Source organism: Echinops telfairi, unplaced genomic scaffold, assembly GCF_000313985.2.
Source record: "Echinops telfairi isolate 266 unplaced genomic scaffold, ASM31398v2 ScPeMD7_60;HRSCAF=208, whole genome shotgun sequence".
Lineage (NCBI taxonomy): Eukaryota > Metazoa > Chordata > Mammalia > Afrosoricida > Tenrecidae > Echinops > Echinops telfairi.
The window spans coordinates 26,121,842-26,149,229 of record NW_022103958.1 but is presented as its reverse complement, the minus strand read 5'-3'; the positions used below and the strand labels follow the sequence as shown (position 1 = coordinate 26,149,229).

Below are 27,388 nucleotides of genomic sequence, written 5' to 3'. Positions count from 1 at the left end.
AAATTAATAATAATTTATAAATTATCAAGGGTTCATGAGAAAGGGAAGGTGGAGGAGGGAGGGGAAAAATGTGGAGCTGTTACCAACAATTCAAGTAGAAAGACAATATTTTGAGAATGGTGATGGCAACAAACTTACAAATGTGCTTGACACAAAGGATGGATGCATGGATTGTGATAAGAGTTGTCTGAGGCCACAATGATTAAAAAATATAGAGAGGTATTGGATTATGTGCATATATTTATATGCCAATACATTGAGGAAGTAGATGGTCTTTGGGTCTCTGCTTAAGCCCTCCCTCAATGCAAGAACACTTTGTTCTAACAACCTGGCATTTTATAATGCTCACCCTCCTTATATGATCACTGAAGACAAAATGGGTATATAAGCAAAGGCGATGAAGAAAGCTGATGGTGCACAGCTATCAAAAGATATAGCATCTGGAGTCTTAAAGGCTTGAAGTTAAACAAGCGGTCATCTAGCACAGAAGCAACAAGCCCCACATGGAAGAAGCACACCAGCCTGTGTGATCATTAGGTGTTAACAGAGTCAGGTAACAGATACTAGAAGACCGAAAACAAACAAACAAACAAAACATATTGTTGACAATGAGGGGGGTTAGAGCAGAGACCCCAAACCCATCTGTAGACAGCAGGATATCCCATCACAGAAGGGTCACAAGGAAGGGATGAGTCAGCCAGGGCACAGTTAGCATAACACCGATGACACACACAATATTTCTCTGGTTCTTTGAGGCTTCCTCACCCCTCACTATCATGACCTAAGTCCTGCCTTTCAGTTCTGGCTAGACCAGAGCATGTACACTGGTACAGATAATAGCTCACAACACATGGAATCTAGGTCACATAAACCCCTCAGGAACAGAAATGGGAGTAGCAATACAAGGAAGGTAGGGAGAAAGTTGGGGCAGGAGGGAAGAAAGGGGGAACCAATTTCAATGATTGATGCATAATACATGCCCTCTGCAGGGGGATGAAGAACAGAAAGGTGGGTGAAGGGAGAGAGCAGTCACTGTAAGATATGAAAACAGTAATAATTTATAATTTATCAAGGGTTTTCCAAAGTGGGAGGGAAAAAAGAGGAGCTGATACCAAGGACTCAAATAGAAAGTAAATGATTAAAAAATGAGAATGGCAACATATATAAAAATAAGCTTGATTCAATTGATATATGGAATGTTGTATGAGCTGTAAGAGCCCCCAATAATATTATTTTTAAAAATAAACAAATAAACAAAAGGGGTTCAATCCCATACGCTTATTGTGTCTTGAATATACTGAGTATCTTAGGGTTTATGTTTGTGGCTTTTGATTTACATTGTCGAATACTTACCGATATGGCATTTACTTTCCTTTTTCTGACTTTATAGTTCCCAGATTTTCTCCTTAGAAACCATCTGACTTCAAATGTTCGCATCTATACGCATACAAAGTTGCATATAATTGAGTTATATTTGCATTTATTTCTGTGTTATCTAAAAAGGTATATTGATACCTTTTCTAAAATAAAACAGTATGTAGAGCAGTAAAACAAGTAGTCTTTGTGAAATTTATTGTTTACAACAACCAAACTCACCTGGTGTGATTAAATGGTTGGAAGGAGATGAGTTTAGGATTCCCAAACAGAGACCCCTGCACTGAGTAACACCTATCACATTTATTTTTAATTTTTTTCCCTCTGTTTGAGAAACCAATGCTCTTGAAAGCAATATTTGCAAAAAATATAAATCTTGTCTTGGCACTCACAAAATTTTTGAGTTCATCGATTTAAATATATCTTTTAATTCTTTTTAGGTAAACAATCCTTTCTTTAGTAACAAGAAGATGTAAAGGGCACCACCTTCAAGAGATTTCTCATCTTAACATGGGGTCTTAGAGTTTTATGGCAGCGAATGGCATTTTCGACACTGAATTCAAGTATTTTCATTCTGCAAAATGAAAGGGCTCTCGCGGCAGGGCAAAGAGGAGAGAAGCTAGCAGTCCTGACAAGCCTAGTCTTTAGATTTGTCATCCCGTTATGTAGGGCCTTTAAATGGTAGTGGGTCAAAATAGCCTGATAGGAATGGGAGACTTTTAGTGGAAAAGATTCAAATTACCAAGCATTTGCTGAATATTTGAAGAATATTGCTGTGTGAGGATCTTAGTTCATCATTACTTCATGCGGTTACCACTCTTTTGAAGCTACTTCCTGTAGATGCCCACCGGATTTGCACAGGCCCTTCAATTACTTGGAATTGTTGGACTTCCAAAGCCTCCAAGAAATATGTCTCAACAAACATTGTACAAAAGAGATAAAAGGCAAAGAACAACAATTCTATAATATGAGCATTCTGTTGGGTCACCTTTCTTTGGAATGGGTACAAATATGAATCTTTTCCAATCAGTAGGCCAAGTAGCTGTCTTATAAATTTCCTGGCATGAATGAATGAGTGCTTCCGGTGCGTCATCAGCTTGTTGAAACATTGACATTGCTATATCGTCAATTCCTGGAGCCTTGTTTTTTGGCTAATGCTTTCAGGGCAGCTTGAACGTTTTCCTTCAACACCATTGATTCTTGCTTATATGCTGCCTCTTGAAATGGGGGAATGCCAACTAATTCTTTTTGGTACGGTGACTTTGTGTATTCTTGCCATGTTCTTTTGATGCTTCCTGTATTGGTCAATATTTTGCCCGTTGACTCTTTCAATATTACAACTCATGGCTTGATTTTTTTCCTTGGGTTTTTTTCCGTGTAAAGTATGCTAAGCCTGTTCTTCCTTTGTGGTGTCCTAACTGTAGTTTTTTGTGCATTTCATTATATTATTTGGCTTTATCTTCTCAAACTGCCCTTTGAATTTTTCTGTTCATCCCTTTGACTTAATCTATTCTTCCATTTGCTTTAGCTGCTCTGCAATTAATAGCAAGTTTCATAATCTCTTCTGATTATGATCTTTTCTTTCTTGTCATTTTAACGACCTTTTGCTTTCTTTATGAATGATGGTCTTGATGTCTTCCCACAGCTCATCAGGCAGGTCTTCTGCCATCTGTTTTTGAGATGTTCTCGAAATTCAGGTGCAATAGACTCCAGATATAGTTTTCTTTACTTAGACTTGTTTTAATTTTCTTCAGCTTTATCTTGACTTTACATATGAGCAATTGATGTTCTGTTCCACAGTCAGTCGCTCACCCGTTTTTAGCCACTGGTATCGAACTTCTCTCTCATTTTTCCACTAAAACAAACCTAAACTAAACTCGCTGCCATGTAGTCAATGTTGACTCATAGTGAACGTCTGTGGGTTTAGGAGGTAGTAACTGTTTATGGGAGTAGAAAGCCCAGTCTTTCTACCAAGAAGCTGGTAGTGGTTACAAACTGCTGACCACTCATATGCCAACCCAACAGGTACCCACTGCACCGCCAAGGCCCCCGTCCCTCTCTCGTATGTAGTCAATTTGAGTTCTGTGTATTCCTTCTGGAGACGTCCGTGTGCATTGTCACCTTTTGTGTTGTTGGAAAAAATGTATTTGCTTTGAACAAGTTGTTGGTTTTTCAAAATCATATAATTTCCAGCTTTGTTTCTATCACCAAGTTCATATTTTCCAACGACTGTCCCTTCCTCTTTGTTTCCAACTTTTGCATTCCAATCACTGATAATTTTTGAAGCATCTTGATTGCATGCTTGATTAATTTCTGACTGAAGTCATTGGTGGAAATGTTCAATTTCATCCTCCTTAGCTTTTGTGGTAGATACATAAATTTGAATAATATTTGTGTTGAATGGATTTCCTTTAAGGAGGGTAGATATAATCATATCAATGACAGCACTGATTGATTTTGCAAAATCATGATTTATTTTGCAATGTCCTTTTTGACAATTAATGTCAAGCCATTCCTTTTGATTGTGGTATTACTGCCATAGTACATCATATGTTTTTTCTGACATGCTCCTTTTCAGCTCACCAATGCCAGGGATACCAATCTTTATGCTTTCCATTTCATTTGTAATGACTTCCAATTTTCATAGATTCATACTTGGCACCTTCCAAGGTCTAGTCATAAGCAGATTTTTAGCTCTTTATTCTTACCTAAGTCCTACCTTATCCACAAATAAAGATCCCAAAAGCTCAAGTGCCACGGGCTTTACTGGATTCATGTCGCCAAGGCTGACTCCAATCTGAGAAATCAGTTCCTCCTTGGTCACATTTTGAGTTCCCTCCTAGTTTAAGGGCCCGTCCTCTGGAAATATCCTGGACAACATTATGTGCCACTCCTTAGGCCCTCTGTATGTGACTACATTTCAAAGGTTTATGTAGGGTTTTCAGTGTCTCCTTCTGTAGCAGGAAGTCAAGTTCCTCTTCTTTGTCTGCTCTTAGCCTGGGAGCTCTGCTGAAGCCTGTTCACTTTGGGTGAGCCTGCTGGTATTTGAAACACCAGTGACATAGCTTCCAGCATCACAGCAGCACACTTGGTACCACAGAAAGGCAAGTAGTGGAGCACAAAGCTTAAAGTAGTTAAATTCACTGTAAGTAGGCTTTTCAGTGTCTATGTGTGAAATTGCATGTGCTTGTTTTTAAGGTTAGTAAAGGTTAAATTTACCTGAGTGCTGGTAATCTACTTTTTCTGAAATTTTATCCCCCACCCCCATTTTTGTTAATTAGCATATCACTGCCCCATACTACAAAATCTGGAAAGGATTTGTGTGGGAAGTTCCTAAGATGATACATCCTAGCTAAAATAATTCCTCATCAGAATTATGACCTGCATTTAGCTTCTAAGTTTGGTGAATTAGAAAAGATTTGCATGAGTCAATCAGTTGTAAATAAAATATTATTGGCTTTGAATCTAATGCCATGACCACAACTACCGTGTTATTTCTATTTTGAAAAAGAATGAATTACTTATTACTTCTTTCCAGCTTAAAAAAATATACTATAGTCTTAAGTAGAGTTCCACTTTTTATGCTGGAATAAACTTGCATGAGCAAGTTCAGTCTTGAGCCTATAAGAGTCAGTGACAGTCTTTCAAACTCATGCCCCTGTTGTCATGATCTGTCTTCCTCTCCTTGTTTGCAGCCCTTGGGAATGATTCAACTTGAACCTCATATGCCCAGGCCACTACCACCTAACATCCTCAGGGCATTTCCTTCTTCCCTTTCCACCACCCAAACTTCCCTTTGACTAACTTCTCTCAATTTAAGGAAAATAAATAATCAATACAGATTAGGCTTAATTCCAGGTGTTGGCTTACCATCGATGCATTTTTACCAAAGTATGCTTTTCTTTTCTTTTTTAATTTGAATAAAGTTCACAAAACTTAACCAGGTAAAATGAGGGCTTACTGCACACAGGGCTATGGAAATAACCCAGAAACCCCTGAATAGCTTGCTGATAAGACCTTCCAGGGGCTAACGCCCCGATGCTCAATTACATTACCTTAGCAGTTCGCTTATTGTAGATAACTGGATTTTATTTCTATTTTTAATTGAGTTGAAATTCATATGACATAAATCGGTCATTTAAAAATGAACAACTCCGTGATAGTTATTACATTCGCAATGGTGGTGTGATGGGTTGGTTCCAAGTTGGGGTGCTAATTACAAGAGCAGCAGTTTGAACCCACCACTTACTCCATGGGAGAAAGGCGGTCTTTGTGGTCTCATACAGACTTACGGTCTTGGAAACTCACGGGTGATTCTGTTCTGTCTTATCGGGTCGCTATGTGTTAGAACTGACTCAACAGCAGTGTGTTGGGTGTTTTTACTCACCCACTCTATCTAGTTCTAAAACATTTTTATAAAGTCAGAAAGAAACTCCACACCCATTATGCAATTGCACAAAATATCCCTTTCCCCCAACCCTGCAATCACCACTCTTAATTCTGTCACTATAAATTTGTCTGATAAGCTGTTATCTGGGTTCATGAAATATTGGAACTTTTATGTCTGACCTCTTTCAATTAGCATGATATTTTGAAGATTCATCCACAATGTAGCATTATGTGTACTACATTGAAAAAAGTGTTCACAGTCTTATTGGCATGTAATTTACATATCATACAGTTCAAAGTTTTGAACATATTAAAAAATTGTGCAACTGTCACTGACATCAATTTTAGAATATGTTATTCTTTCTTTTACTCGTTATTATTAGCTGTGCATTTTCCCCTTACACATATTCCCTTGCCATAACTCCAGAAAACTATTAATCCAGTTACTTCTCTATAGATTTATGTATCTTTGATTTAACATAGAGAAAAACATACCAAAAAAGTAAAAATAAACACCCCAATAACATTAACAATATAAACTTAAAAAAAATATGTTTAAAAGATGACAGGAAATAATAAAAACAAGAATAAAAATTATAATGGGTCAAAAAAGAGATAAAATAATAAGGTATTAAAGTTTAACCTAGCTATATCTGTATCAGTCCACTTTCCAATACACTCTGATCGCCAGGCTACTCATACCCCTGGTCAGAGGGGCGTCACGAGAGGCTTATTCAATTCAAAAGAGGACATGAATTGTTTCATTGGTGGACATTTAGGTTCACATTTTTTCTATTTTGACCACTGTGAATAGTGCCACTATATGGAATAATATTTAAGAAACACTGTAACACCTTAAAAAATTAGTAAACATAATCTTAATTTAAAGGTGGATAAGAGCAATATGCAAAGCACATGGCACCTATTATTTTAGAGTAACTATTATTTGGAAATGGCAATTTTTAGGTTTAGAAAAAGTACAAGCTACAGAAAAAACATTAAATGGGTGGTATATATCTATTGAAAAATACAAGATTATAGTATGAGGAACAATGCCCTATTGTATCTTGTCTAAATACTTTCATAGGACAGCTGTGATTTATCTAGCACTTTAGAGGAACCACTCTCTCCCTTGTTAATTCACACTTATAAGCTACATTTTCACCTTTTGCAGGGAAATTTTCCAGTTTTATTAATGCCATATTATACACAAAGGTGATGGAATTTTAATTAAGTGATTTGTAAATAGGAACAAGAGTGAGGAAGTAGTAAACATGAAACTCGATTTCAATAATTCCAATTATAAGCCACGCTGTCTTGGCAAATGAAGTCCCCTCAACTTGCTTTTGTTTCAAACACGAGGAGCTATTGTGTATTCTCTTTCATAGTATCCAAACTTGAAAGATTACTAGAGAAGGAAGAATCAGGAGTATCTTCATTAATGAACATTTTTATTTACATCCAGAAGGTCAAGCTGTCATTTTAACCCTAGGATTTCAGTATGCTTGGGAAATGTTCCATAAGGAATGTAACTTTATCTTTCTGAGAGTTTACAAATGCAAATACTCCTAGACCTGGGAAGATTCAAAGACTGAATCAGAAATTCTTTACCTGGTGACCATAGACCTCAAAGGAGGCTCACACATAAACTTCTGAGGACCTTTGTGCTCCCTGAAATTGCATGTTTAATTATTTGAATATAAAAGCATGTGTGTTTTTCTCCAGCTATTTTCCCTGACCAAGAAGAATGAGAAAACTCTGTTTTCATATAGATCTGTTCTTCTACAATGTAGTAGTTACATAATCTGTTGTCAATTTGAGACTTAAGAGTGAGGGGGGTGGAGTTTAGCCTGTCAATCAGATCGCAGCTTGATGACCTCATTCAGAGGCGCTAAGGAGATACATAGCTCACTGGAGGTGAAATACCTGCTCACTCCCTGTGAGACTTGCTTGCTGACAAGATAGAGGGAGCTACATTAGAGCTCTGGAGTTGAAGGAGCCACATCTGGAGACCCCTGCAAATGCTGAGGTGCCTCTACTGCCACTGGATCCACAAGATTTTCCACCCACTGGCCTGTGATTTTCATGCATTCAATGTCATTGCATGTGTTTCGTGATTCTGAAGAGGAATTTATAGATTGGTATCGGATATATGGGCTAATATCCGACTTATGGACTTGATCTGGACTGGGTTGGGCTGTTTTCTCAATATTCAATTGTTCTTGTATATATAGCTCTTTCTTTTATACATATAAGTCTCCCGAGATTTGTTTCTCTAGTCCACCAAGACTAACACATAAAATTATAAAAATTAATCTACTAATATTATAGAAGTCTATACACACAAAAAAAAAACCAAGTCCATAATCTTGCATGACATCTCTAGGGACCCCAGAAGTTTATCTTTTTTCTCTTCATTCTTTATGAATATCTACATTTTTATCAACAAGAATAACTATGACACTGGAAAGAACTAAGGCTATGTGTTTTACATAACCTCATTTTTACTCTGAATAGAGTATCATCTGTTTCAGGACATTTGTGAAATTGTTGTTTAGTACCCTTCTTCCTTATCTTATTTATAGAGCATCCATGGGAATAGAAAGTGGAGCACAGACACACTGTCATGAACAATATCTTTTCTGCAAATGTTAGGAAGAAAGACTAGAGTTTATATATTTTTTGCCACTGTTAATACATTTCATTAGGTCATTGGATATTTGCTTTCTGTTTGCTCGGGGTATGTGATTATGATAATATCTAATATTTTATAGTGAGTTTGGAGGGAATACACATGGATTTTTATAATTTTATTAAGTATACTTACAAATGCTGTTGATGTCAAGCTGAGAAAGTTGATACCTTTATCTAAATAACATCCATTTCAACTTCTGTATCCAAATGAAACAATAACCTTAGGCTGAAGTTCTGGGCCATTCCTATGTCTCAGAAAAAAATGTCCTCTCTTCTTTATTTTAAATCAACAATTAATTTTTTAATTTGCAAAAATGCAAATGATCTAAATGTTTTCTTGTCTAATTTGGCCTCACTGTGTTGAGCTTCTCCTTCTCTTTAAAGAAATGTCTGTCTTTCATCTGTTATGAATCTGGAGCCAAAGGAAGGGAGGATCTTAATATTTCAAATACCTGTACTATGGAGGTGTCCTGAAATGATCTTTTTCAGACTGAACTGTATGACTCACTTGCCACTGAATCCTGGCACGCTGCACACAGGAAAGCGCTTATATGGAAGCCCACAGCTGCATGATCTGCAAATGTGCTTGGGCCTAAGTGCTCCCAAATGCCTACGTATGCAGCTAACATTGTATCTATGTATTTTAAATGTCGGCCTCACAATTCTGACCTATCTTGTAAACTCCGTGGGGCCTTTTAAAGATTTGCTTTGCATAGATTTTTCTTTATTTTTATGAGAATCATTCATCCAAATAATCACACATAGAAGTGCCATATTCTTTACAAAGACTTTACTTGAATCTCATACCAAGGTTCCACATCTGTGTCCTGAATATGTATTCTTTATTATAAGACAATGTTGTTTATATGCTTCGGGAGCTTCCCAATGGGCAGTGTGGCATGCAACCTTGCTAGGAAGGCATTGAAAGTCCATTCCTGATATTTTTTAAGTACCTTCAAAGTAAAATCCCCCAACTCCTTTATAATAAGGAGACATTTGATCTTATTTTGAAGTTAAAATTTGACCCTTTAGTGCATCTTTATCCCCAAATGTTCAGTAAATTCTTAAAGGAGTATCTTATTTTATTTACTTTAATATTTTATCTTATTTCCAACTAGTCCCTGGCAGAGATTAATGTATATTACAATTTAAGTCAAATCTATGTAGAAAGTTTTTCCAGCCTTCTGACCTAGTGATATTTTATAATATTATATATCTTCAGCACTTGTTTTATTCCTTATGGTTGATTTCTTTCAACCAAACCAAAATCCAAACTCATTGCTGCCCATTCAATTCCAGCTCATACCGCTTAATTCGTGTGACACTTAGGCTCCTTTTTTAATCACTAGGTGAATGTCTAACTCAGAAGCCTCACTGTGTATGCTAGACTCTAGAATGACTTCCCACAGTCTCTGCTACTGAAGTTCACATACATGTATAATGCCAACACATATGCTGAACATTAGAATACCCTAAAGGTGATGGGATGCCACTCCTGTGGATATTTTGCATGATCTAAAACACCATCTTACTCGGTGACTCTAGAGGCTCTCCTTGCTAACTTCATGTTGTAAGCAGCCATAGCGGGAACGTCTAGATGTCAGGGCACTGCAGGTGGCCTCTCGGAACGGTGTGAGTGGCCTCTATGAGATGTGGATGGCCTCAATCTGACATCCAGAAAGAAACAGAAGCACTTACTCTTTAACCTCAAGGAATGAATTCTGCTAACAGCATGAGTGAGTTTGGATGTCGATTCTTCCCAGTTGAGTTTACAGATAAGAGCACAGCAAGCTGACATTGGGTTACAAGCAAAAGACCCTGCTGAACCCCAACTGAATTCCTAACTGTAGAAATGTGTGCAAGCAGAGGTTCATTTATTTAGGCTGCCCAGCATTTTTGTTACATTTTATGCAGACATTGATAACTAATACTGTTGGTAGGTGCCATCAAGACAGTTCCTATGCACGACAGAGACAAACCTTGCTCAGTCCTGCACCATCCTCACAATTGCTCTTAGGTTTGAGTCTAATTTTGCAGTCACTGTGTCAATCTGTCTCATTGAAGGCCTTCATCTTTTCACTGTCACTCTGCCTTACCCAGCATGCCACCCTTCTTCAGGGTCTGGTCTCTCCTGATAACATGTCCAAAGCACGTGAAATGAACTCTCCCCATCCTTGCTTCTAAGGACGATTCTGGCTATACTTCTAGATGTTTTAGATTATAGGCGCTTTAATCGGTTCTTTGTCCTTGCATGTTAAAAAACCATGTCCTAATGTGCATCATTTAAAGTGAAAAAAATACTTCTGAGAAATTAGAATTTTATTTAATTCAGCCATTTTTACTTAGTTCTTATCCATAAGTGGAATTTCTTATTGTATAGCGTGCTTTCTATTACTTTGTGTTAAATAGGTGTTATTGCTTATTGTAAATATGTGAGTATTTCAACAAAACTGTAGTACTTGTGTCTGAAATGAAAAACAATATAATAAAATCGATGTTCTCTGTAACAGGTAGTGTCTTTATCAAAAGCTATTATGAGGAAATAGTTATAACGTGAAACAAATTATAACTATGCATCGAGTGTATATTGATTTTTCTCTATTAAAATATTATAGAGCTAGAACTTGTAGATCAGACATGGTGTTAGACTAACAATGTATAGCCTGCCCTTTCCTGATTTTCTACTAGGTATTGTCATAAAATAACATTAAAACCAAAATAATCAACATTGCTGAAGAGTAATGATAGAGTTATTCAAGATATATGCACAGATGTTGATTACAGCTTTATTTTAAACTAAGACGGGAAAAAAACAAAATATCCATTAGTAGTAGAAAGTAGAAATGCATTTTGTAGGATTAATTACATTAGTATAACATGTTATTATATTGTACAATTAATATAATACTGTTGATAATGAAGAGCTGAACTTGAATTACATGTCAATCAGCGATGGATTTCACACTCATAATATTGCATGGAAGAAATCAGATACAAAAGGTTATTTACTCTGTGGTTGCAATTGTCTAAGAATTGAAGACAGACAGAATTAAAATATAATGTTCAACGATATATACTTATGTGATAAAAAGAAGGAAAAGTAAGAAAGTGGTAGTATAAAAGACTACAATAATATTGCAGGAAAGGAAGGCGCAGCGTGATGACAGAATGAGAGAGGTTTCTTAGAAGGGGCTCCCTGGAACCTGGTGACTCTGTTTCTTCATCTGTCTAGCAGTTATTTGAGTGTTCATCATGTGATAATTTTGTAACTAATGAATTCATTTGCTTTTGTAGTATGGCATAATATTAAGGTTGTCTATTTAGTTTTGCTCTAATTCCATAGCAACTTCTTTTGTATACTTTATCTATGTTTCCAGCAGGCTTTGTCCTGAGAAAGGCTTATGAAAACTTGAAGGGGTTATTTGGATTATTGGGAAAGGAGAAAAGTTCCAATGTCAATTAATCAACAATATACTTCATTGCATGTACATGTGTGTATATAATCTTACCATGTTGGTAATATTTCCATGTCCATCTAATAGTAGAAACTTAGGCTCAGCATTTTGTGGTATTAATATAATGGATAATGAATAATTAAGAGTTGGACTTAGACAATTATAGAAATGTCTAATAACAAATAGCAAATGAACAGATTAATGTTGAGAACCCAAATCTGAATCTGGATTTTAATACCTTTACACTGTGTCAAGTTGCAGTGATTGACAGATAACAATTCTGTAATCAATTATGTGACAAATTATTTTGTATCTGCTTGGTCGAGTACAGTGGTGAATACACCAAGATAATATGGCATTTGGGGGTCCTGATAATCTGTCACGTTGACTTCCTCCAGCTACAATCATTCATCTTCTCTTTATAGTTCAGGCCTCTATGTATTATTGAATGTATTCATTGGTAACTAAAATGATTTCAAGTATTATTTCTAATATATTAAAAGTTTAAAAGTGATTAGTGCATCTTCTGTGTTCAATAAATATTTACACTGTTAGGTCAAGAAGAAACTCCCTCCCCCCCTAAAAAGTATACATGCATATCCTAAAGTAAAGCAATTGCTGCCATGATTTTATTTGAAGGGTGCTTTAAAATATATCCTCATACAAATGAATGGGCCTCACCTGAATTTTGTGAAGGGCTCAAAATATTTGAAAAGGATTCCTTCTGAACATAAGCTATAACTTGAGTATTCTGGAGCTATTATTTAGGAAGACCACTTTTCTAAAAGATTCTGAGCTTCACAGTTTGAGAAAGCAGTAAATGATTGAGTTGTTTTCAAAATTGTTGAAAGATTAAATGTCTGATGAATGATCTGCATCCCAGCTTCTCAGAAAAACTAGTTTTATTCTGTCTCCTGAGAACAATAAGCATGATAAAGCGATTCTAAGTTGAATGCATCACACATTGTAATTGAACACACTTCACTATTCCCGATAACTGGAGATGAGTCTTGATTTCATGTTTGAACCATTATTATATCAAATGATCAAAGATGTTGTACTTTTAGTGTCTAGCTAGAAGGATAAAAGAAAGTTCAGGAGCAGGAGACAAAAGGTCTCTATCATTTGAAATGAATTGTGTCATCTTTGGCCCTGCTGTCAAGTCAATTCTGATTCATAGTGACACCACAGGACAGAGTAGAATTGCTTCTTTGTTTTTTGTAGATTGTACCTCTTAACAGGTGCAGAAAGCCTCATCTTTCACCTTTAGAGAAGCTGATGGGCTTGAATGGCTAACTTTGTGGCCCAATGCATTACCCATTACACTACTAAGAATCCTTCTCATCTAGGAACTGTAAATGAACTTCTTTTTGGTAACCTTCTGAAACATTAAAATTTTAAATCCCAGTTCTTTATAGTTTCTTTATCTTCTTAAATATACTGGTCAAGGCCAACAAATAAAGTATCAAATAACTTAGAGTTCTGGCGGCATAGTGGTTATGAGTCAGGTTGCTAACCACAAGGTTAGCAGTTCAAACCCACTGGTTCCATAAGATGAGGCTTTCTACTCCCATATGATTTACGGACTCAGAATCCCACAGGGGCAGTTCCACCCTGCACTGTAGGGTGACTATGAGTCAGAATGGACTCAATAGCAATATTGTTTTTTTTAAGTTTATAGAAATGTTTCATTATTTCTTAATTCCATGTTCTATGACTCTTTAAAGCTGCCTCTTATGACATCTAGAGTGTTGCTTCATCTCCTTAGCTTCTGTTATTCCTGATAATATCTATCATAATGGATAATAGGTTTAGATTAAGTAAAGTACTTGGCACTTAGCAAATGATCATCGAATGATCACTAGTGTCATAATCATCATTATTATTAATATATAACTCTGAGACTCTGTGAATTACTTGGTGTTAGTGCTTTCATCATATTGCATATGATTCATATGAGTTTAGAAACCTCAAAACTTGTCCTTTTCTCAAAGAAAAGTCTGTACAAAAACATATTGTCCTTGAACCCAGGTGTCAATGCTGTGCATGCACATACTTTAACCAGTGCTCTCTAAATATCCGAAGCCTGCGTGATGCTCCTGATTAGCCTAACCTGCCATGGAGGATGAAAGTCTCTCAGACAGGTTTTCTGTTTCTTCACTTGGATGACTACTTGGACTTTATCTGCTGGGGGAACAGATCACTCTTATCCTTACTTCTTTTACTTAGAGCTGCTCGCATATTCCAATAAGATAGAGTGGAGGGAGGGTGGGTTGGAAAGCGGGGACTGATTGCAAGGATCTACATGTGACCTCCTCCTTGGGGGATGGACAACAGAAACGTGGGTGAAGGGAGACGTCAGACATGGCAAGATGTGACAAAATAATAATTTATAAATTATCAAGGGTTCATGAGGGAGTAGGTAGGGAGGGGAAAAATGAGGATCTAATGCCGGGGGCTTAAGTGGAGAGCAAATGTTTTGAGAATGACGAGGGCAATGAATGTACAAATGTGCTTGACACAATTGTATGTATGGATTGTGATAAGAGTTGTATGAGCCCCTAATAAAATGATTTTTTTTAAAGAGAGATGCCAAAGCAGTATGGATAACTGTCTAAAACTGTATTATAACTCACTCTTTAGAATTTAGGAAATTTTCAATCTCAAGAATTTAGGAAATTTTCTATCTCAAGAATGAACACCTGTGTTAGAAACATGGACTATGCAATGAGTGCAAATGTCCAAGTGACTTCAAAGAAGACATGCACTTTAAGAGACAGAAGGACAATATTGTGGTTGATAGTATGGACAGAGACACAATTCAAGTCCTGCCTCTTCATTGATCCGGGGCAATATACTGGAATATCTTTGCAACCCTCAAGAAGACCACCAAAAAAATAGCTTCATGAGAAAAATCTAGTTTATCCAGTGACCCTGTGTACAACAGAACCTTCCCTGCCCGGTCTGCTACTGTCCTCTCAACGGTTTTCCTATTGGAGCCTCTTGTTGCAGCCACTTTGTCAATCCATCTTGTTGCGGAGCTTCTTCTCGCTCACTGACCTTCTGCTTTACCAAGTATGTTGTCCTTTTCCAGGGACTGGTCTCTTCTGAGAACATGGAAAGTACACGAGAGAGTCTCCCCGTCCCTGTCCTGACCTATAAGGAACATCTGTCTGTACTTCTTCCAACAGAGTTGTTTGTTTTATTGGCAGTCCATGGTACTTTCAGCATTCTTTGCCAACACCATGATTCAAATGGGTCGATTTGGGGTGTGAGTTCCTTACTCAATGTCAACCTTTCACTTGCATATGAAGCAATTGAAAACAGCATGGCTTGAGTCAAGCTCATCTTTGTCCTGAAAGTGATATCCTTGCTCCTTAGAACTGTAAAGAAATGTACAGCAGACTTACCTAATGCAATACGTCATTTGTTCTCTTGACTGCTGCTTCCCTGAGCATTGATTGTGGACGCAAGCAAGATAAATCCTTGACATCTTCAGTTATTTTTGTTTATCTTGAGGTTACCTTTTGATCCAATTGTGAAGAATTTTGTTTCTTTACATTAAGGTACAATACGTATTGAAGCCTGCCATCCTTGATCTTCATCAGCAACTGCTTCGAGTCCTCTTGGTTTTCAGCAAGAAATGTTTTTTTTTAATTTGCTTTTCACCCAGGTCGTTGACAAATCTCACTCTAATTCTTAAACTGAGTTCTTCATATAGTCCAGCTTCCTATAAGTACAGTGAGAGGACACAACCCGCAATCCCAACTTTCCTCACTTGAAAATATGTCCTATTCCCTTTTTTGTTGTTGTTGTTTGAAAAACTGCCTCTTGATCCATGTGGAGATTAGTCTTGAGCACAATAAAGTGTTCTGGAATTCCTATTCTCCTCAAGCCTATCCATAGGTTGTTATTACCTGCCAATTAAACGCCTTTGCATAGAGTAAGCATCGTTCGGGTATTCCCTATCTTCAGCCAAGATACATAAGACATAAGCAATAATACCCCTTGTTCCATGTCCTCTTGTGAATCTAGTCAGAATTTTTGGCTTATCCCTCTTTATGTACGGCTATAACACTTGTTGGAGGATCTTCAGTGAAATTTTACTGGCACGTGATATTATCAAGCATACTTATTGTAAATGAGAAAATAACATCTGCATATTGCATTCTTATGAAAACATCACTTCTTGTGTTTCCCAACCACATATTGCCCCATGAGGTATGACATATTGTACATGGGTTTGAGGGAGGGGAGGCAGTTTCAAAATGAACACATAAGGCTAGATTTATTTGTATGAAATTATGGTAGTCTTAGTCTGAGTCTCTGGATGGCTGGAAATTTGAACCCACTTAGAGGTGCTTCCGATGAAAATCCTGGTAACATGGCACTAAAACCCAGAGACCCAAATGGAGCACAGTTCTACTCGATTGCACACGGGGTCAAAATGTGCTGCACACAGGGTCAAAATGTGCTGGAACTGACTCAATGGTAACAGCTTTATAGTCTTAAAGTGTTTCAGAATAGTAAAGTTGAGGGAGAGCTCATAGAGTTTCATGGCATTTTAAAATCTACTCTGGGTGACTTTTAAAATGGGTCTTGTAAGTAAATGGTCTGACAATCCGAATTTAAAACAAAATGTCTTGGGAAGTCAGCTACAGCAAAGCGGGGAGTCTACAAGCAGCCCTAACAGGTAAAACTGTGATTTGGTTCTGTCTTTTTACCTACTGAACTCAAACCAAACTCACTGCCATGCAGGGGCTATGTGCTCATAGCGACCCTATCGGACAAAGTAGAGCTTCCCCGAGAGTTTTGGAGACTGTAACTGTTTATGGAAGTAGAAAGCCTGGCCCCGTCTTTCTCCTGTGGCGTGGCTGATGGTTTCAAACTGCTGACCTTGAGAACCACAGCCTGATGTGTAACCACTATGCCATCAGGGCTCCTGCTTACCTACTAGGAGCAAGCAGCCAAGGTATTATTGCGTGGATTCAATAATGTTGAACATAGGTTCAGGAGAGTAATGCTAGGTTTAAGTATTATTAACATAGGAAATTGTTAGTGTTACTTGTTCACTAAGCCAGCCCTGGTGACATAATGGTTACTCATTGGGCTGCTAACTACAAGGTTAGCAGTTCAAAATCATTACCATGGGAGAAAGAGGAGGCTTTCTATTCCCATAAAGAGGTACAGTCTCAGAAATTCTCAGGGGCAGTTCTACCCTATCCTTTAGGGTCCCTATGAGCTGAAATTGACTGGATAGCAATGAGAAGCTTTAGAAACTTTATATTTCAAATATAAGGTATGAGAAATAAAGTAAAACATGTAAACCACTCATGTCCAGGCCCAAAACTGAACAAGATGCAGAGTAGCTGCGCTCGTATTATTTTCATTGGACCTTATGGAAAAAAAGAATTTTGATGCCTTCGTCATAAAGCCCAGGTTCCAGAATCAGACTGCCTACTTTCAGATTCTAGAATATCACTTTCAAAAATTTTTAATTCTTAAACATATTGTAATAAAATTTAAACTTTCTTTAATACACTCCCCTTCTCCTGCACTTGGGATCTTGGATCTTTGGCAACTGGTCAGCAGTATTCCAGCAGAATGGATGGATCCAAAGCGGATGCACCTATCCAATCTACACTATTAACAGGCCTTATTTTATTTACAGAATGACATGAATTACATAGCATCCAGTGGTCTTCTTTTTAAAGATGGGAAAAAGCGGATTGATTACATCCTGGTGTATAGAAAATCAAATATACAATATAATAGAAGAAATGCCTTTGAAAAGAACCTCCGAGCAGAAGGTTTGATGTTGGAAAAGGAGGTAAGCGCTTTCATTTTACTCCTTGTGTGGCCAAAGATGCTAAAATAGATAAGTTCATATTTTTAGTAGAAAGTGGCTTTTAATAAATATGTTTTATTCAGCATAAAATGAATATGACATATCTTTATATTATACACACCAACCAACTGCTGCCGACTACTTTCTAACTCACAGCTGACCTTTCAGTTAGCCGTCCCAGAACTGACTCAGCAGCGCCCATAGGGCTCTTCAATTTACTATTATAACCCACTGCCATCATATTGGTGTGGACTCACAGGGAGCCTGTAAGACAAGGTCGAACTGCCCCGTGAGTTTTCAAGACTGCAGTTCTTTATGGGAGTGCAAAGTCTCCTCTTTCTCCCATGAAGCAGCTGGTAGTTTTGAATTGCTGACTGGTTATTAGCCCAACAGGTAACCAGTTCAAACCATGTTTGCATTGCTAGTATAGTCCCATCTAAATATGTATTCCTTTTTCATGCTATACACTTAATGATTATTGAGTTATTTTCAAAGGGTCATGACTACTTTTGTAATTATAAAAACTGAAGAATTTATAGCTGTTAGCCATTTAAAATAGAATCCCTAACACAGCATTCCTCACTGAACCATGGCACCGTGGGGGACAACACTGGAGACACAATGCGGGAATAGTGTATGGTCTTGCCCCATCACGCTGGGGCAAGGCACTGAATGCATGCAGCAGAACTGCAAGGGGAGCAGACTGATGAAACCCCCGGGGAATACCAAAAATAGACTGGAGACAGAGTGTGGCACCCCATCAGACTCGAAAGCACTCATAAAGGTTAACAAACAGACCTCGAATTATTTATAGGTTTTTCCATTTTTGTCAGTGGCTTTCTTTTTGTTATTATTATTTTGTTCTTGATTTCTGCTGTTGTTGTTATTGTTTTGTTGATGTTGACCTCCTTTGTTGTTTTATTTGGCTTTGCCAGGTTTTTGCACTTATTAATGTATCTGCATGTCTATTTAGATAAGATAGGGGGAATAAATAATTCGGAGATGAAAAGAACAGAACCAATGGTACTGGGGATACATGAGAAGGGGAAGTGGGAGAAAGGAAATGGTGGGGAACAAACCCAGGGACAAGGGGAAAAAAAGTGATCAAAAATCAATGAAAGGAAAGTCGTGGGATACCTACTGGGGCTCAATCAAGGGCAATGTAGCAGCAAGGAATTACTAAACCAGAATGAAAGCTGAACATGATAGTGGGACAAGAGGAAAGTAAGAGGAAATAAAGAACCAGGAGGCAAAGGGAATTTATAGAGGCCTAAATATAGACATGTATATATATATACACACACACACACACACACACACACATATATATATATATATATATATATATATATAAAATGAATGGGGAATAGAACTATGTACTCATAGCTATATGTTAAGAATTAAGGTTGCAGATGGACATTGGGCCTCAACTCAAGTACCCCCTTAACACAAGAACACTTTGTTCTAATGATCCGATATTCTGGGATGCTCACCTTCCCTACTAGATCACTGAAGACAAAGTGGGTACATACGCAAATGTGGTGAAGAAAGCTGATGGTGCCTGGCTACCAAAAGATATAGCGTCTGGGGTCTGAGGCATGGAATGGAGACCCAATGCCCATCTGTAGACAATTGGACATCCCCTCACAGAGGGGTCACAGGGAAAAGATGAGCCAGTCAGGGTGCAGTATAGCACCGATGAATCACACAACTTTCCTCTAGCTCTTTGGTGCATCCTTCACCCCACTATCATGATCTCAATTTTACCTTACAAATCAAATTAGACCAGAGCATGCACACTGCTACAGATAAGAGCCCGAAATATATGGAATCCAGGATAGATAAACCCTTCACAGCCAATAAGGAGAGCAGAGATACCAGGAAGATTAGGGATGGTGGGGGGAAAAAGTGGAAATCAATCAAAGGATCAACCTGGAACCCCCTCTCAGGTGGACGAATAATGGAAAAGTGGGTGAGGGGTGACAGAGAACGATGTAAGATATGGAAATAATAATCTGTAACTTATCAAGAGTTTGTAAGGGAGGGCAGGCGGGGGAGGGAGGGGAAAAAATGGAGAGCTGATATCGGGGGCTCAAGTGGGAAGAGCATGCTTAGAAGATGATGATGGCAGCATATGTGCAAATATGCTTGACATACTGGAGGAATGTATGGATTGTGATAAGAGATGTAAGAGCTCCCAATAAAAGTATTTTAAAAATTAAATAGAAACCCTAAAGATATGAAAAATATTAATGTGAAAGGAAAGAGTATGCCAGGTTGTTAATTTCTGCTTTAATAATATAATTGAGTAATTTCCCCCTTATTCTTTTATTTTATACCTTTATTTAAATGGTTTTAAAATAACATTACATAATAAAAATATTAATATGCTCTAGGGAAAAAGGAAAACTTCTATTGCTCTCTCTATTGCATTATATACATAGTAGCATATTCCACATATAAATGTTGAAAACACATAGTATTATTTTCTAAAGATAACCATCTATGTAGGGCCTTCTAGGGATTTATAAAACAAATAGACACATATTTAGGCACATTACAGTAAAATACACTTTAATGTATCTTCTTCCTTCTCTTGCTCCCAAATCATACCCATACCCTTTTCTCTAATGGTGGCCCTAGCAGTCTAATTTTACCCTGCTGTATGAACTTCAAGATATTTTCTATTTATTTGTAACTGACCATATGATATTTTACATACCATCCTGCTACCCAAGTCCATCATTTAGCAATATAGTATGAAGATCATAAACCATCAGTGCCTTTGAAACCAACGTATTGTCTTACCAAATACGTGGAATTACAACATGAGGATTTAGTCAGTGACTTTTCTACTGGAAACATTTTTACAAATTAGGTATTTGAGAGGACTCTAAATTACTACTGCTTGGCTTTAACTAGTTTTCTGAAAAACTGGAATAAGAATCATGTAGACCTTAGATAAATTATTGGATTATATATCTGGGTTATTTGCCAATCAGCTTTGTTATTCTCCAACAGTGGGATTGTTTTCAGCTACACAGGTATGCCATTGAAACCTTTCGAGTTATAGCCAGTTAATATGGCCCTGCCAGCCGTAATTCCTTATGTGATCTAATTCTGGAGTTTATATGCTTGTGGCTGTAGTCCAATTTTGGAGGAGAATCTCTACTAAAGAACAAGATAAGAGAGGATTAGGATCTGACCTTAGTAGAGGGAGTGAATTGGACCACGTTGTTTCCTTGATGGGATCTTTAAGATCCAACTTTAGAGTCAGACGTGAACGAAGCCACACTCTTTGTTTTCCTGGGCTATACAATTCCACACACTGATCCGCTCACCCAAAAAGCAGGACCTCAGTTTTCTGAGTGAGCTTGCATAGAAGAAAGAAGCTCTGCTGCGACTTTGGGATATTTTTCACTTCTGGCTCTGGACTCTGCATGTGGCTTGCCTCTCCCGGACCCTGAGATTTTAGACTGAACAGCACCCGTGGCCACAGGAGACAGTTGTTCAACGTTTTGTGAGTTTCTGTGGGTTGTTGCAGAGAATCAAAGAACCCAGGGACACGAAGGAGAGATACTAAATAGAAGAGTGGGTGGGTGCGAGGGGGACAGGGATAGAGCAAAGTTGTATCTTGGAAGAGTTGGACATTTGGGACATTTTCAATCCCCAACTCCTTGGAATAGTCTTGGAATTAATTCTTATGAAGGAAAAGATTACCACACATTTTGTACCCACGGAAATCTCCTTGAATTAGTTTAAAGAGAAATGCATATTAAGAAATATTAAATTATAATGTGTCGTGGCCTTGGGAAATTTAGTCTTGCCTATTTATGGATGGTGTTACTGGACGTCAAGTCAGTATTCACTCATGGTGATTAGATGCACAGTCTAATTAAACCATTGTGATTCAAAGGGTTTGCTTTAGCTGATTTTCTAAAGTAAACCTCAAGGACTTTCTCCTAGTTCATCTTAGCACAGAAACTCCACTGAGATCTGTTTAGCATGATATAAACTCAGAAGCCTCCATTGACAGATGATTGGTAGGCTCACCTGTGGTTCATTGGCCGATGATCCATCCCAGGTCTCCCTCCTGGAAGGCAAGAGTCTACTGTCAATCCACCTCTTCCCTTTTTCATGTATATTAAAACCCTGTTTGATACATAATAAAATAACAAACACACAATGTGTCCAGTCTTTGAGATGTGGAGATGTTTTACACACTGCCTAGTGTTACAGACTGAGAAAGTAGAATTCTGACCTTGGTATTCCATTGACTGGCTAATCATGTCATCATGAGGGATCAGTCCCTGGAAAAGAATGTCCTGCTTGGTAAAGGGGATGGTCAGGAAGAAGAGGAAGACCCTCGCCAAGATGGATTGACGCAGTGACTGCAACAATGGACCCAAGCCTAACAATGAGGATGGGGTTGGCTCGGGACTGGATAGTGTTTCATTCTGTTTTATGTAGAGTGGTGATGGGTCCTTACTAACTCCTTGTCACCTAACAATAACAACCACAATCTTAGGTGGGGGGTTTTTATGACTCTTTCAGGAACTTTAAATCAGAATGTCTTCATCACTGATGAATCATTAAATCAAGATGTATTTGTGTTTCAAATAGTATAAATTCCTCCATTCCTCTTCTATGATTTCTCCTCCTCATCCAAACAGAATGAATCACTTCCTCATCTATTACCATAGGAAACCATATACAGATTCTATTGTGGCACTAGTATTACAGTTATTTTGCTCTCATATTTACAACTATGTCTACTTTTAGCAGAGAGAGGTTAAGGAGGCATTATTCAAGCTGTTGGAAATGGTAGAGTCACTTTCTTATTCTGCTCTTATCTGCCCATAATGGATGTCCATGTGTCAGATGTTTAAAGGACACTGCCTCAACCTTGTTTCCTAGGGAAAAAAAATGTCTAGATTCTCTTTTGAATCTTCCTCTCTTTTGCTCTTCTATACTGCTGCAAAGGATCTCAGATGTCTATCTTAAAAATGTGTTGTGTTCTGATTTTGAAGGGAAAGCTCAGTCATTCCTGAACCTTTAGATGTCATTCACCACTGAGTGAACTGTCTTACTCATCTGTTGTTATTTCTGGACAGAGAGGCACTCAATTTATTCTTAGGTGCGTCAATTTTGTTACTAACTAAAGTAGCTCATAGCTACCTCTGGAACCGGACTCCCCTACCCATACGTCATTGCGTAGAACACACGATACCAGTTCCACCTTCCTTTTCCCCCTCCATTCAAGTGAATGGATTATTTTCCTGACAGTGAAAAGGGTTAGGATCCCCCCAACCCTCTGCAATAAAGGCTCTCAGTTTTGAAACTGAGCTGGAGAATTTTTATAGCTTTCTTCCAAGAAGACTCTAGAAGTCTTATGAAATTGATTCCATAGGAACTCTTCTTACTCAAATATAGAAAATGCTGCAAATTTAAAAACAAATGAATGTTACGTCCTTCCACTTGCATAACTAAACTCCTCTATGTTAGCAACTTTTCTGAATAAAGATGATCCTCTCCAAGCAGACTTTCAGTCTCCATGGTCTCTGTGACCTCAAAACTAAGGTCATGGTGCTAAAATGACTTTCAACCAATCACAAATTCACTGCCAACAAGGCAAGTGTGAGGCAGGTTGTCATGTTTGTTGTGAGGTGCCATCGAGACAGTTCTGACTTTTCATGACCCTCTGTAATAGAGCAAGCACAACGCTTGCCAGTTCTGCGGCATCTTTACAATAGTTGCAGACACTGTGTCAGTCCGTCTCCTCAGAGTCTACTTGCTTTTTGCTAACTCGGTATAATGTCTTATTCTAGAGACTGGTCTCTCCTGATAGCAGGCACAATGTTTGTGAAACAACATTTGGCCATCCTTGCTTCTAAGGAACATCCTTGCTGAGCTTCTTCCAAGACAAATGTGGTTGTTCAATCTGGCACAAATGCTCATTGAATTGCATAGAGCTGGGGACAGTTCTAGCTGACCAGCACACCAATAGGTATTGATGCATATCTGAAGGCCGTAGGAATGGATAGGATCCTGGATTGTAGCAATTACAGTATATGTACTTTGTGATAAAAGTAAAATTTCAGATCATACCAGCAACTTTTTCCCTCTTTTATAGACTTAAAACCATAAGCCAACACCCCCACCCCTTCTCTCACTCTGTGCCACTAACTTACAGAGTGACTTTATAAACACAAAAAATTTAAGCTTCCTCTTCTCTCAAGAGTGAATGTTCCACCTCTGGGGAGTTTGGGGTGGAATAATTAAGTAACAAATGATGTGTGAAGGTAGTGGGTGTTTTGTTCCCTCGAGACAGCCTGCCTTTAGCAGAGCTGAGCAGAACAGTGCCGGTTGGGAGGTTTAATTCTGGGGAGAGTTTAATCTTCCTCTGTGCCCCACCATCTCATCTCTTTTCAAGCCCTTCCCAATAACCTTAAGGAAATATATATATATATATATATATTTAAAGCAGATGTATAGCAAAAGGGAAGTTAAGTTGGGCATTATAAAAAGACAGTTTATACGTTTATACTTGAAATGTTCAATCTCTCTCTCTCTCTCTCTCTCACACACACACACACACACACACACAGAGACTCCATTTCTCTTTATATTAAAGAGAGAAACAGGTAAATATTCATAGCTATCTGAACTTTCAGACAGAGTGAAGTACAACAAAGGACATTTGCAATGACAAAATAAAGACATTCAAATTGCAAAGTGCGCCTGCACTTCTTTTGACATTCACTTCAGGATGGTAGTCATTACAATGCAGTAATTTCCTTCCAAAGCTTCTCCTTTTTTATTTTTTAGATTTTTTCACCATAGCCTAAAGGTTGACAGGGATAATTTACCTGGTGCTTTGGCAGCTGTTAATGATGTGAATTTGAACCCTAACAAAGCAGGACTTTCTAAAATAAAAACCCAAACAAACTTGTTGCAACAGAGTCCATTCTGACTTATAGTAGACCCCACAGGGCAGATTAGAACAGCCCAAGAAGGGTGTCTAACATTGTCATTTTTACATAAGCATAATGTTATAGAATTGTATCACAGAACAGTGATTATCTATACAAGTCAAATGAAAGACTTGAAAACTTCAATGGTTTATGTGTTTATTGTGATATTGTCTATTGGTTGGGTTGTGAAGCTTTTTGTTGTCTTTACATTGAATTACAATCCATACTGAAGGTTGCAGTGTTTGATCAGTAAGTACTTAAGTCCTCTTGGTGTTCTGCAAACAAGGGTGTGCTTTCTGAGTATGTCACACATTGTTTATGAGCCTTGCTCCCACCCTAATGCCACATTCTTCTTTATATAGCCCAGCTTCTCATATTATATGCTCAGCTCCCAGACTGAATAACTATATGGAAAGAATACAATCCTGGTGACAAATGAGAAAGTGAGATTTATAGAAAATTTAACAGAGCTTAAAGAATTATCCAGGGAAATCTCTGGGAGAAGTGGATACATACAGCAGGAATAGTTAAAGCTGAAATACTAAGACAACGCCCATTGGTATGTTTGAGAGAAGCCAAGCTTTTCACATAGAAAAAGTGAATTGAGCAAGAAGGAGGGTAGTTATGAAAGAAGATTAACCAGATATGGAGGATGCTGTTTTAAAAGAGGGATTAGATTATTGAAATAAAATTGGCTTTTATTCTGAAGGGAATAGGATGGTCTGAAAATTATAAAGATTAATTTTAGTCATATTATTAAGAATAGACTGCTTGAGGCAAGACATGAACACAAGCTCCATTGAAAGAACTTCCAGAATCCAGGCCTGAGATCATGATGGCTTTAATTAAGTGGTATCTGAGGAGGAGTTGGGGAATGGTAAATTTCTGGTTTTGTATAGTATAAAATAAAGCAAACACAGAATAACTTGTGAGTGTGTAAATCATGTTCTGAGGACTTGTTTTACTCTGGATAGATGTTAAGTTTTCCAAGATCTCTCCAACACATATTATTCATTTCTTCCTAATGCTCTGGTCTATATGCTATAGTGTACCCTGGCAACCACTATATCTGGGTTTCAGAAACCAAGATTTTCTCAGGGAGACTGAGATCCCCATTCATAACAAAATATGTTGTCCCTTTTGAGAAATTAATTTTGTCCCAGGATCTATTTATTCTAAAACAGAGAACTCCATTTTCAAATCCTCCTAGAATGTTGGAGCGAATGCCATGACCAAACACTAGATTGTTTCCCAGATCCGGGGTGAGACAGTCTGAATCATCCGTTCTGAATTTCTCCGTCTGATGCACACTGACTTTGACCTCGTTGAGTCCTTCAGAGAAGGCAGACCCTATTGAAGGAAGGTGCTGTGAGTCCGTTCTCACTCCTTGTCAGAACCCTGCGTCCAGCATAACCAAACCCCTGAGCCAGCCTCACAGTTGTTCTTAGGGTTGCGCTGATTGTTGCAGCCACTGGGTTGCATCTTGTTGAGAACCTTCCTCTTCTTTGCTGCCCCTCAACTTTACCCAAAACAATGTCCTTTTCTAGGGACTGGTCTCACCTGATAGCAACCTCAAAATACATGAGATGAATTCTCACACTCTCACTTCTCAGGAGCTTTCTGACTGTCCTTCTTCCACACAGATTAGTTTGTTTTTTGGGTAGTCCCTGATACGTCTAATATTCTTCAGCTGCACCGATCCTTATTTGGACTTCCTCATTGAATGTCCAACTTTGATGTGCATATCAGGCAATTGAGAACACCATGGCTTGCGTCAGGTACACCTTAGGCTTCAAGTCATATCCTTACTTTTCAAAGCTTTAAAGAGTTCTCGTGCAGCAGATTTACCCAGTGCAATGCATCATTTGATCTCTTGCCTACTGCTTACATGGGCATTGATTGTGAATCCAAGCAAAGCAAAATTCTACTGATCCAGTGTGTTAGTCTAGGTAGACTAGAAAAACAAATCCATGGACACACATATGTGTATAAGAAAGAGATTTATATACAGGAGCAATTGAACATTGAGAAAACATCCTAGCCCGGTCCAGATCAAGTCCATAAGTCTGATTTTAGCCCATATGCCCGATACCAATCTATAAAATCCTTTTCAGACTCACAAAACACATGCAATGATGTCGAATGCAGAAGGTCACAGGCCAGTGGGTAGAAAGTCTTTGGATCCAGTGTCATTGGAAACTTCTCAGCACTAGCAGGGGTCTCTACATCAGGGTGAGTCCATGTGTCTTGTCAGCTGCTATGTCTCCCAGCGTGTGAGCAGAGTCTCCCACCTCCAAGGAGGAAATAGCAAATTTCCCAGAATTCTCCGAAGGCCATGCCCACACAGAAGCCTCATTGGCTATGATCCGATTGACAGACCAGACTCCACCCCTTCACTCATAATCATCTCAAAATGACAATTATATAACTACCACATCCAGTTCTGAAGATTTTGGTTTTCTTTACATTGAGTTGTAATCCATATGGAAGGCTGCAATCCCTGATCTTCACCAGCAAGTTCTCCTTACTTTCAGCAAGAAAGGCTGTGTCATTACATAGCACATGTTTTAATAAACCTTCCTCCACTCCTGATGCCGCATTCTTGCTCATATAAGCCGGCTTCTCTGATGATTTGCTCAGCTTACAGTTAGAAT

At 38.1% G+C, this 27,388-nt stretch overlaps 1 protein-coding gene across 1 annotated transcript in view; it reads left to right on the top strand.

Moving 5' to 3' along the window:
• ANO3 (anoctamin 3) overlaps nt 1-27,388 on the top strand; it is a 225,775-nt gene that overhangs the window by 45,470 nt on the left and 152,917 nt on the right. Inside the window, exon 4 of the mRNA XM_004708249.2 lies at nt 17,584-17,742. Coding sequence (XP_004708306.1) covers nt 17,584-17,742 — 159 coding nt within the window. The remainder of the gene's footprint in view (nt 1-17,583; nt 17,743-27,388) is intronic.